The 13,149-nt window shown below is 37.8% G+C and overlaps 1 protein-coding gene across 1 annotated transcript in view; it reads left to right on the forward strand.

The window, feature by feature from the left end:
• Window positions 1-13,149, forward strand: part of IL1RAPL1 (interleukin 1 receptor accessory protein-like 1) — a 1,088,386-nt gene that overhangs the window by 173,168 nt on the left and 902,069 nt on the right. The window contains exon 2 of the mRNA XM_004689926.1: window positions 2,896-3,001. Within this exon, the coding sequence (XP_004689983.1) occupies window positions 2,920-3,001 (82 nt within the window). The 5' untranslated portion in view covers window positions 2,896-2,919. The remainder of the gene's footprint in view (window positions 1-2,895; window positions 3,002-13,149) is intronic.

A 13,149-nucleotide genomic window follows, 5' to 3' on the forward strand; every position in this document is an offset into this window, starting at 1 on the left:
TCCATGTCAAAGTCCTTAACCATATCTGCAGACTCATTCCCAGGTGAGGTAACATACTCAGTGATTCTGGGACTTCAGTTGTGAACACCGCTGTGGGTGGACATTGTTATTCTGTGCACCAGACGACATGTTCTCCCAATCTTTGTTTTAGGCCCAGAATTCCCTTCCCCTTAGAAAGTTTCTCCTTTGTGACCTAGCTGAAGTACGCCTTCATCTGAAAGCCCTTTCCTATGACTTCACCAGACCCAATCTGGAACAGAATTGATAGCTTCCTCCCTGTTCTCCCTCAGCACATTATACTCACGTCTGGCAGTAGGGCCAGTCTAACTAAGTAGGTAAGCATTTGTCTCCTGTAGTGGGCTGTGAGCTTTCCTGATTCGAGTGCAGTGCATGTCTTGGTGGCTCCATTGAACCATTGCAGCGCATCCTGTAACTAGTATATACTTACTATGTGTTTATCATGTGATGAGCTTGAGTGCCAGAATTCAACTGCATGTGATAGCAACAACATTCAGTCTTTCACTCATCTTTCTTTCCAGTCAACTTTATTGTCATATCTTTAAAGAAATAAACTAAAAGTTTGGGGCAGGATGTAAAGAGAGCTGGTATGTACAGAAACTTTTATGGATGACAGGATGTGACTTGAGCCTACAATCATAGCAGTAGCAGTAGTAATGATAGTAGTAGTAGTAGTATTAATTATGATATTAATACTAATGCCGATAGCAATCAATTGCAATAAAAGCAATAGCAAAAGCAGCTTTCATTACTTGAGTTTCTTCTCTGTGCCATGCTGTATCTACTTTAATGATACCTACTTTTACAAAGAATAGAGAAAGCAGTCATGAAGATGTTATTTTCCCTGAATCAAATCACTGATAGGTGGCAAACTGGCATAAGAACCCAAACAGACTGATTGCTTATAACCACTGTGATAAGTTCATTTCACATGAGACTTACTTGTGGTTTATGTGAAGCTGAGTGGTGAATGGTACCTTTAACAAGAAACAGGCAAATGATTTCAGGTCCATCTACCCAGAAACTGAAGCCCCTTGAAATGAGCTTCTATGTAACAATAAGAAAATGCACGTGAAGCTCAGTAAAATATATGTAGTTTGTACTTTGATTTCTGGGAAAGAATTTTAGTTATGCAACAAATGCAGCAAAGCTGGATGTCCATGACTAGACATACTTAATCTGTCTTTCAGTATAAGGTTTAGTAGTAAGTTACCACAAAGAGGTTTGTGAAATTCATTGTAGATTGATCAAGATGTTAAATCTGTGAAATGCTGCATAATTCTTTTGTTTTTCCCTAAGACACAGCATTTCAGGATATTCAATTAAGCATCTTGATGTCACCAAATTGATGCTTTCCAAACCAATTTAATTTCGAGAAACAGATTCACCAACTAGCTGCATGCCTTGTAGAAATGAAATGTGTAAGGAAATAATATTCGGAGCAAGAGAAAAGTAATAAGATTGTTAGGCTGGAAGGTCTTGCAGTGTGTAGTTGGATCTTGGAGTTTCTTGGGCAGCACTGATTAGAGTCACACTGAGAGAGGAACTGATTCTCACTGCTAACCTGAAGGCTGAAGATACCAACTTGAAGCTTTCCTACAGCTCCAGTTAGTACGGTGGCTGGGAAAGGGGATGGGATTTTAGGAATGTGTGACTCAGCCTGGCTCTTTAATGTTGCAGTTCCTCAGCTGTGTCTGATGAGTCGGCTCTTCAGACGATGTTTCATTTATGTCTTTATGTGAACTCAAGGTCTTTGGTTAGAAGACTGAAACAGGCTATCATCCTTTCAAGGAGTTGAGTTAAAATAGCTGCTTCTTAATGCTTATTTTAAAAATTCACTGACTTCCTTGCTGAAATGACGCTGGTGAGACTTTCCTGCAAGTGAATGGATTTGGATTTTGTTTTGTGAATTACAATGTATTTTAACAGAATTTCATTAATGGGAGTGAATTCATGATTTGAAAATATTCAGAGGTACCTGAGGCTCAGGAGAGCAAAAAAAAAAAAAAATGACATTTCAGCTTCCCCATCTTTAATAAAATCATAGTGATTGAAAGCTGAATATGATCGGTCCTCAACTGTCTTGCAAAGAAACTTGTGCTGTCATGGATTGACACTGTATTTGAACTGTGTTCTGACTGCTACTTTTTGAAATTCAGTCTTTTGGCTCTCAGTCTTAAACGAAAGTAAGAGGGATGATTTTCCCAGGAAGACATTGTTCATTTCAGTTAATTTCAAGTGAAATCTTTCCCTTCTTTGGATACCCAAACACTCTGTTCCTTCTAGTATCCCTCTGAGAGCCTTGTGAGACAAAGAACTGATGTGGCTTTTCGCCTAGCTCATAGACGGTGTACTTTATTCCAATAGAAACTAAAGGCTTAAAATTCTCTTGAAGTATCTTTCAGAGTTGTTTGAAAGAGAATTGTAAAATTATAATTCAGTCTTTAGAGGTACAACCTTTGTGATTTCTTCTCAATTAGGAAAAAAAAATGATACTCAATAAAACCATGTTCTATTGCAGCTTGGAACATTAAACAAGTCATTATTTGGTAATTTATATTTAAAACAATTGTTAGTGAAGTAGTTCTTTTGAAGGCACTGTTTCCATGTACTTAAATGCAGTGAGGTTTACATAAAAAGAAATTTTAAACCTTAAGTGACCTTAATGGACCTGTAGAGACATAATATTGGTCGGTATAGCTGCTCATAGCTGCCCTTGCCATAACTTAGGAATTGTAGTAGTAGGAGAAAGATACAACAGGAATTCTCCTCACATTCTTTCTGTGCGTGTGTGTGTGTGTGGGATTCATTGCAACATAACCCTATAATGTTGCTATATGTCTTTCTAATATATGTTTATTTGTGTCTTTCCTTTAGGGAACAGCCTTTAACAGCTGGAAGATGAAAGCTCCGATTCCACACTTGATTCTCTTATATGCTACTTTCACTCAGAGTTTGAAGGTTGTGACCAAAAGAGGCTCTGGTAAGCAGTGTTCCTTTCTTCTCTCATTTTTATGACTTTCAGTGGTGGTGCTGCATTTACGCGCGGGGCACTTGTTGGGAGGTTGTGGAAACATTTTAAATGTAGCTTTTGGAAAAACGTCGTAAATAGGCTTTAAATAAGTGGAGTATACTCATGGGGAATTAGAGATAGGGAAATAGGTTTAAAGCTGTGGCTTATTTCGGTAATTTCTGTGAATCGAAATGGATTCTCTATGAAAAGCTTCAGTTTGATTTCACCTTATAGCATAATCTTCATATAGTTAAGTATGATTTCATTATATATTGTTTTTCTTTTCTAAAGAGCATCCTTTTATTTTTTGCATGGAAATACTGTGTATTTTTTCATGTTTACTTTTACTGCTACCATTTCAATGTCAGCTATGTTCAGGGGATATCCTTTTCAGTGCTGTGCTTCATATGATTTGCTGAATTACTTTGTAAGTGTTTAAGGGAAGCACTGAAGTTATTAAAGCAAATGTCATGGAGAGGCATCCAAATACGGTAGTAGGAAGCAGAGGTAAAATGGAATGGCAGTATGAAAGGAGCTGCTGGATGGAATAGTGTGTGCATGTTACCAGGCATCTTGGTTTTCAGTGGGCTGATGATACTTGGAGATGGTGAAATGTAGGAGGCAAATGAATAAATAGTGTTATGGATGGGATGCTGAACACTATCTTTTGTATTAAGTCGCCAGTAAGATGACACATTCACAGCTGATGTGAGATTACAGAATTTTTGCAGCTGTACCTTTCAGGTATAATGGAAGAGGAGGAGTATTGTGTTTCATTGCTGGAACTGACGTGATCTATGTTAGTTCTAGACAGAGGAGATGATGTGCGAGAGACTGCCGAGTGTCGTGGTCTCGGATTGCACAAACAGAAGCATCCTTGTAATTCAGAAGGGAGAGGGAATGGAAGGGCTGAAGGAGCTTCAGTCCTTCCAATGAAGAGGTGTTAAGTCACATTGATCATATAATGAAAATGACCATGTTCAAGGGAAATAAAGAGCAATTCGGGTCTTGAGGGTCCCAGCAGGGGAGAAAGACCGTGGAGGAAGTGAGTCTTGAGTTCAGAACATTTTGGTAGTTGGATACCTGTGGTACCTACCATTGAGGTGATTAGAGACAATGTGAAAAATAGCATTTCTGTTTACACATTTTATCTGTTTCTCTTGATGGATCTTTCTGAATGAAAGAAAATCTGTGGCAGGATTTTGTCATTTAATGGATTCCTGGTAAATAGCAGATATCTTGATTTCTTTGTCTGCCAATTACCAAGAAAGTCAAGCATACCCAAGGGAGTTAGAGAGGGTGGTAGACAGAGTAAACATGACTGAAGCTGACCCTTCTTGCAACAGTGATAGCTCCTAGGACAGTAATTTACATTAAAAAACAAGCAAACACTCTCTGTGTCTCTTTGGGATACTGGCCACCTAGCTGAAAAGCAATATGCATAGTGTATAGCAAAATGAAACTATCTATAATAGAAATAGTAACTGGATCTTAAACAAAACAAAACAAAACAAAACAAAACAAAACAAAACAAAAAAACCCTCCATTTTCTGAGTTTTTATCCTGGATTATATAACTTGGTTTTTCCTGGGCATGTCAGATCTATGATTTCTTTATTGAAATGCAAATGTGACATATTTTCCCCTATCATGAAGTAGTGGTAACAGGTCCATTCTGTAGAAACTCTAATTTGGGGGCAAGGGAACCTTTCATTAAGTTGAGACTTTGAATATTTGAGAAGCACAGGAGCAAAACTAGGTTTGTGAGACAGTTGGAAAATTTGTATACCCTTCTGCTCCAGAGACCTGAGAAAACCCAATGAGTGTTCTTCCTCAGCTTCAACTTTTATTTTGATGATATGAGTATTTTAAGAGAGTGATGGTCAGATGCTTCCCCAAGTTTGGCAGAAGTGCGGAGACCTTGTTCTTGTGTATCTATGAATGTAGCTACTTGATAACTTCCCAAGTATTTTCTGCAACAACATGTCAGAACGGCAAATAAGGCAGATAATGACATGTATCTGCATCTTAGACTTATTTACTATTCTGTAAAATGTGCTCTAAGTTAGCCTCCTGCCAGTGTCTGTGTTAAGAGCACCATGGATGAAAGTTTGCTAGATGGACATCAAGTGTGCGATTTGAGAATAAGTGCTATTACTTTATCCATATACTTTCACAACCTGCACTCATTTCTGCTGATCTCTGTTACCATGGCACCTTTTGGGAGAGAAGCAGGTATGTAGCTTACTGAAGAGTGTCATTACTGATCTCCACAGATCAAGTAGAGGAGGAGTGCACTTGGTTGGCATCCTCTCTTTAAAAGATTAATGGCTCAATCTTCATGCCCAGCCCAACATATAATAACCAGAGGCACCAAGGCCAGGCAGTAAAAATCACTTTTTGATGTTTGATCTCACACACCAAAAGGACTACTTTTCCTTAGCCTTTCTTCTTATTTAATTCATTCTTCAGGCTCAATTTTATAAATCTTTTGGAAAATTCAGTAAACATGAGTCAAACCCAATGCTTTTCATGGGCCTTTGCTAGAATCTTAGTCTTAATTCACTATGGCCACTAGAATGCCAGAACTAGAGGTTAATAAGCAAGAAAATTTAAATATGATTATAATGCACACAGTAATGCTGGATTTTTATGGCATATTGTCGATAGCATTTACTTTAGATAAACACATATGGTCATTCCTTAAAAACTTAGAAGTATTTGTTTCTCATTAACAGAACTAATTTGAAAGCAATAGGAGCTCTTTATACACAAGCTGGAAATGTTTTATTTTTATCACAATGGCTTACACCCCCATTGCTATTAATTTAAGGAACCAATTAATTATAATAAGGCTGTTATATCATCGTAACATCCTTGATTAAAATATTAAAATTCCATTTTATATTGTTTGTTTTGCATACCACTTCAGGTATGTATCTAATAATAAAGATTTGAATTTGCTCTCGGCTCATGTGCTATAACTTGTGTAAACTTTTAAAATCAAGTCCTTAATATCTCTGGAGGCGGATACTCAGTTTTGTTATGCAATGGACTTTCTCTTAGAGCAATTTTATACCTTATTTTGAGTTTTTATAAGCAGTATTTGAAGAAAAAAAGCAATGACAATTTTTACCTATTCTGCTCAAGTGTGTGAATACTTTAGCAATTCAGAAAGTAAACATTTGAGTTGCTGTCATTTGCAGAATTCTGTACAAAAACCACATATAGAGGAAATAGTTGCTTGGAGAGTATATCTTAACCAGTTTGAAAAGGTTAACCTAAAGTTCTTGTTTATCTGACTCTTGTCTCTTTCTTCATTTTCTTCTTTCTTTCAATCCCACCCTTTCTCTTATGTATGTATTTTTTTTTTTTTTGGCAAATAGAAGAATCTATTTGAAATATTCCCATTGTGTTTTTGTAGACATTTTATGCTATAAGAATACTGTCATCACTTCGTTTGAAAGGTCAGTGTTCATGAAATGTTATGTCTTTACAAGGTCATTGCAAGATAATTGTATGGTCTTTGTGAATAATGGCTGTTGTAAATGTGTTTAATATTTTGTGTCAGTAGGGTAATTTGTGGTACGTTGGATCAACAGAGTAATCATATAAACCATTGAGGAACTATGCATAAAGTATTGGGATAGCATATTTGGGGAACTGAAGTGTGACTTATGATTTGGTCCAGAAGTTTAGAACAGTGAAGAGGAATAAAACTTGAGGTGTCTGGGCATAGTGATTAGGGAAGAGGCAGGGAGTTAGTCCTTTGTCTGTTTCTCTTTGCTTTCATATCCATCCCTAAAATATAAAATATTGAGTATGAGAACAAGAACTCATGTATGTCCATAGACTGCAATGCCAAATGTCATGTGTGTTTCAGGGTCAGAGTTCAGGGAAATAGTCTAATGAAGAAGTAATTGAGTAAATGAGTAGCTTTTATATTCAAGTTGGATTACATAGTGACTGTGCTATAATACCAACAACATGGTGTTAGAAAAATACAGGTAAAATAAAGAAGAAGCTTTTAGGAAAAAAATTTTCTTGTTAAACAGAAAGTAGTATAATACATGAGATTACGAAATCAAAAGATATAAACTCAAAACTTCCAAGTCATCATCGGGGTTTACTGGAAGACAGTGAAATTTGCAAATCATGAGGGCTTTTATGAGTTTGGAGTACAGCTCAAAATATGTTCAACAGAAAGGAAATGATTCTTTAAATAATTATTATATTAGAATTTGCTACATTTACTGCTGCTCTAAATAACTGCTGTCATTATGCAGACATTCTGGTTTTAATTATATTGTTCAGTATGAATGACCCTGGAAAGGATGTAGCTCCTGATTACTAATACACAATAAATAAACAAGTGACCTCCATACAGCCAAAACAACTACAACAAAAGAAAAAAAAACACACACTTATTAGGTTAATTAAGAACAATTAAGTGGTTATACACATAAATTAAAAGGTATATCTTCGTCTAGAAGGTATTTAGGAGACCTAAAATCTTCCTTATAGCAGTCAGCTACAAGAGAGTAACAGGGTCACCCAAGGAGTTGATATTCTCTTTATTCTGGAACCCGACAATGGACACCTGTTTTGTGTAAAATGATTTGGAAGCAATTTTTCCTGATAGGACCAGGAAAACAAGTCTCTCAAGAGATTTTTTACCAAACTCATAAATCTGAGCCAAAATAATTTATGAAAGATGAGGGCCGTTGAATAACTGAAAACATAGTTTAGGTTCTAATCTTTCTGTTTGTTATTTCGGAACCATCTTTTCTTTAAGTAAGAGAAATTATGCTGCTGTGTAAACAAACTACAATTTTACTAAATAAGAGTGGAAAGTCTAGTGGGGTGTTTCAATCTCATGCCAATGTGATTTATGTGCATTATCTCTCTTGGGCATTCCTGGAAGTCGATGAGTTTAATTCCACATGATTAAGAGACAACTTAGTCCCCTAACATCTGCCTTTTATTATGTTTACCATGTGTTTATTCCGAGTTTGTCAAATATGTCAAAAAGTATGAAGCATTTCTCCCTTTATTCCTTCGGGATATCTTACAAGACCAAACTTCCGAGGCATTGTTTCTTTACTTTTTGATGTGAAAAAAAAATACACTTCAATTTTTGTTGGGAAATTTTTTCCATCTCTTTTTTTTCCCATCTCTCATTTTTTTTCTACCTCTTTTTTAAAAATAATTTTTGAAATTACATCTAGAATACTTCAACTTTTTATTAGAGTTGCATTGTTTGTCACATGTAAGTTTCAGATGTACATCACTTAAGTCAACGTCTGTATAGCCTATATTATGTTCACCAGCCTATATTATGTTCACCAGAAGAAAAAGTCTCATTCCATTCTTTACCATATATTAATTTGAATCAGTGTCTTTAATTAGAACAAATCTAACAAATGGAACTTACATCTGACAAGATTGTCAAGTGTCTTTGATAATCATCCTCTATACCTAAGAATTTCACCACAAATTTGTTCAGTTTTAGTTGTGAGTATAATTTTATAAGAGTTTGCATAGACTAATGTTAATGGTGGAGACTGATGTCTGGCTTATGGTGCATTTACTTGGAAAATTCAGTGTAGAACAATCTTGCAAGTTGAATAGGATTTCAGAAGGGATGAGAATGTCCTAAGTTGAAGAACAAAACAGTATTATATAGTATCACAGGAGTAAGAAAATATACTGTGCTTCTGTATAAAGGGTGGAGTGAGAAACAGGATGCCACAGTAAGAAGCTAGTTACTGGAGGGTATATTAACTCACATGAAGGAATGGATGCTCATGCTAGAGATGGCACAGAGCCTGACCCATGAGTAGCTGACTGTAGACTCGAAGGTGATCGATGAGGAGGCTTGGAAAAGGGGCATCCTACAGTTGCTTTAATAAATTATCAAAAATGTAGTGGTGTAAAGCAACACACATTTGGGGGCCTCCCTGGTGGGGCAAGGGGTTAAAGCACAGCACTATGAAACTATCTGCAGCCATCGCAGCACGAGTTTCCTCCCTGGCCAGGGAGGTGACCCACAGGGCACAGCAGACCTCTCCTATCTCACCTGCTGCTCCCCTCAGCAGTGCATTTCAGTAGATCTGCCTGTTCTGCTCCCCACTCTGTTTCTGGTGAATCCTCTCACCCCCTACACCTCTGGCCTGTACTCTGGTTTTTGTACGTGTAAATAAAAAATCTTTAAAACAACATAAAGCCACTCACATTTGTTACCTTACAATTTTACAGGTCAAATGTCTGCAAAAGGCTGACATTGCTGAGTTCTTTGAGTAGGCTCTAGAGAAGCATCTGTTCCAGTTCCCTTTCCAGCTTCTTAATGGCTGGTGGTCTCCTATCATTCTAAAAGTCTGCTCCTGCTGTCAGAACTTCTTTGCCTCCAACTTTTCTGTTTTACTCTCTTCTAAAGGCCTTTTTGATTACAGTCTAGATAAACTAGGATATCTTCCACATCTCAAGATCCTTAATTTAATCAAGTCTCCTGCCACACCCTTTTGTAATGAAGCATAGTAACATATCTTAGATGGTAGGGTGTGGGCATCTTTGGAGAGGTGGGGGCATTATTCTGCCTATTACAACTAATAATTAGCTAACTCAATCAGTCAAGTTTATTGAGAAAGGATTAGAGATTAGAGAAAGGATGGTTAGTCAGGGGTAGGGAAAATAAAAATGGGGAAGTTGAAAAATTTTGATGAAAGGATCATGTGATCTCTAGTCTATGACGAAAGAGAGAGAGGGAAGTTGTTGAGGAGGGAAAAAAACAGCCAAGAAAGAAGGAGAGGAGGCAGGGGAAGAAAAATAACACGTTCTAGTGATGCTTTGGATCCTGATAACTTTTAAGTTTCATGTGAACTTCACAAATACATTTTCAAAAATACCTCGTTTTCTTTGTGGTTTCCTGAAGGAGTATGTGTTCCTTTTAACAAAAATGTCTGAAATGAAAATGATTTTGTGATTTTGTGATTCAAAGTAACAGTGGTGAGAACAGGGAAGAGAGAAGAGAGCAGCTTTAAAGTTAGAATTCATTGAGTTCAATGATTGGATGTTGGACATTTGAAAGGAAGAGGTGGAGAAAATACTTATGCAATTAAGATTGTGATATCATCAGTCATGTTAAAGGGCTCTCAAGAACAGAAACTTGTTTAAGGAGAGTAAGTAGGAAGGTTTCTGTGAATCAGATGATGTATCAAATGAAGATTTGGCATGGAGTCTGAGGGATTTCAGATGTCTTGCAAGGGAGTTTGGATTTTATCACACAGAGCAAAATATCTCAGCTAATTTAGTTACTTTGCAAATCCCTTTAGTACAAAATTTGGTCCGAAGAGTTGGACCACTTTCTTGGCAGATCATTCTTTGAGGACATTATGGTCTATACACACACCGCAATGATGAACTTCCAGGTTGCACATGCAAGGCAGCTACCAAGATGCTTGTATCAGTTCATCAGTAAAGCTTTCTTTACAGAGCTAGGCAAGACATAACCGGTCACACATAACACCGACATGGTCAGCTCTACTTTGGGACAGATAACGCTTCTTGTAGGAAAGGGTGCAGTGGGTGTGGGTTTTCAGAGTTGGGGAGTCTGGCATCTCAGTGAAAATCATACTCAACTGTAGTTAGGGCTTGAAAAGCAGTCAGTGGACTGAAAATATGTTTCCAAAAAAAGAATAAATAGGGTCAAATGAGCACTTGGAAATGTAGTATGAAATAATTTGAGGAGAAGTTATGTTGATGAAATCCCAGTTAGAGAGGTGGAAGAGCCGATTTTTTTTTTTTTTCAGGGAGAGAAGAAATGGAATGAGTTCAGTTTGGAATGTATGAGCTCTGGCAGTCATTGGAAATATTGAGCTGAAGGATTTATTGGTCTGGAGTTGTGGCTCCCATAACAAATTACCCATAGCTGCCATAACAAATCACTACAAACTGGGCAACTTGAAATTTTAGAAGTCTATTTTCTTCCAGTTCTGGGGCCACAGATCTGAAATCAGCGTTATTGGCCAAGACCAAAGTCCTTCTGAAGGTTCTTGGCCAAGACCAAAGTCCTTCTGAAGGTTCTTGGGGAGAATCCTTCTTCCAGATTTTAGGGTCTCCAGTTGTCCCTTGGTTTCAGGTGTATCATTCCAATCTCTGACTCCATCTTCATCTGTTTCCTTTGTGTCTCTTCGAAGCCTCCCTCTCTCAGTGGATTCAGGCTATAGATGGATGATCCAGGATGATCTCACCTCATATTCTTAAGCACATTTGTAAAGTAGCTTAATCTAAATGAGGTCACATTCATAGGTGCTGGGCAGGCATATCTCTTGGAGAGCTACTATCCAACCTACCCCAGAAGTCAAGAGCATCATGACAGTATGAGATTATCCAGAAAGAGCGTGCAGAGGAAGAAGAACAGACAGAAAGGTGAAGGGGAAAGAAGCCAATACTATCCTGAAGAATTTGGCTAAGACAGACGAGTCAGTCAAGGAAAGAGACTATAAGAAGTTAAGAGAGGAGAACGATAACTCAGTATTTGTCTAGAAGCCAGGAGAGGAGACAGTTTCAGAATGCAAGGATGAAGGGGTTAAATTCTGTGGAGAACTGCGTCAGCCAACTGAAAATTGGTCCTCAAAAGTTCAGGAAAATTTAGAGATGGGGATGAAAGGAAATTGCAAAGAAGTTGGTGTCATATTTAAAAAAAACATATATTATTCAAATGAGTTTATTATAAGGGCTGTTTAAGGTTTACTTTAAGCCTCTAGAAATTATTATGTAGAACTCTTAATTATCTACAATGCAATAATTGTACTATAGGAAGAATAAAGTTTTGCTCAGATACAATCTTTGACCTCGATTTGCTATATATTTGCCACAGATGAACCATTTGGAGGTAGGGTGATACTGATTATTCTTAACTCTGTGAAGTTTTTCAACAGTTTAGGATCTGTCTCCTCAGCTGTATTCGCCATAGCACCAGAGTGCCCACAGTGTCCACTGCCCTCCACTGTGTTCTTCACCCACTTCTCTACTCTCCCCCACCGCTCCTCCTGAGGGTGTCAATCTACTCTCAATCTTAGCCAAATGCAGAGAAACAATGCCTGTCTCAGATCTAAGGTCTGTTTTCAGAGGTCAGAGTTACAGTTCATCTTCTCTGATCCTTTGTTTGGTTTCTCTAGATTCCACATATAAGTGAAACTATCAAGTATTTATCTTCTCCTCCTGGCTTACTTTGCTTAGCATAATCCCTTCCAGTGCCACCCTTGTTGCCTCAGATGACATGAGTTTTTCTGGGAGTACCTTCCTGACTGAGTTCTCATTCCCTTACTTAGTACAAATTGATAAGAAAGCAGCTCATATCTGCCACAGGTAACCTTTTGCCGACTGTGGTCGTGTGAAGGATACTGACAGTCCAACTTTTGTCTGTGATGGTGACCACTAAAATCACACGCTTTGAGTCCCTTTCCAGCAGGGATTTGGGTGGTTCTAGGGTGGTCTGAGGAGTGTTTTCAAACTTGCAGGATTAGAAGCCAAGAACTTAGGTTTCAGCCCAGCTCCTAGTCAGTCTTGTTGATTGGGACAAGTCCATGAACACTTGAAGACTTTGGATTCTTTTTTTATAAAGGAAAAGTTTTGAACATCAGTAGCTACAATTTCATCCTTTTGTTCAAGTCAAAAGCATTTATTGAAACCTAGTGTTTAGTCAGTAAAGTGATAAGATTTCTCTTATTTGCAAATCCATCAAACAGGTGTTAGATGGCTGGAATTTGTGTTCAGAGTACTGGAGACCCATCCTGGATGATGTGTAACTTTATGCTGCATGTTTTTTTCCTAACGCCAAAGAGCACAGGTTGTTACCAATTTAAAACAGGGATTTGATTTTATTAATAGAAAAACTATGACTTTTGGGCCTCCCTGGTGGCACAGGGGTTAAAGAGCAGCACTATGATACAGCCTGAGTTTGATCCCCCCAAGGAGGTGACCCACAGGGCACAGCAGACCTCTCCTGTCTTGCCTGCTGCTCCCCTCAGCAGCATATTTCAGTCGATCTGCATGTTCTGCTCCCCACTCTACCTCTGGTGAATCCTCTCACCACCCCTGTACCTCTACCCCAGTTCT

This window comes from Condylura cristata, unplaced genomic scaffold, assembly GCF_000260355.1.
Source record: "Condylura cristata isolate star-nosed mole 26May11 unplaced genomic scaffold, ConCri1.0 scaffold00027, whole genome shotgun sequence".
In the NCBI taxonomy this organism is placed as follows: Eukaryota; Metazoa; Chordata; class Mammalia; order Eulipotyphla; family Talpidae; genus Condylura; species Condylura cristata.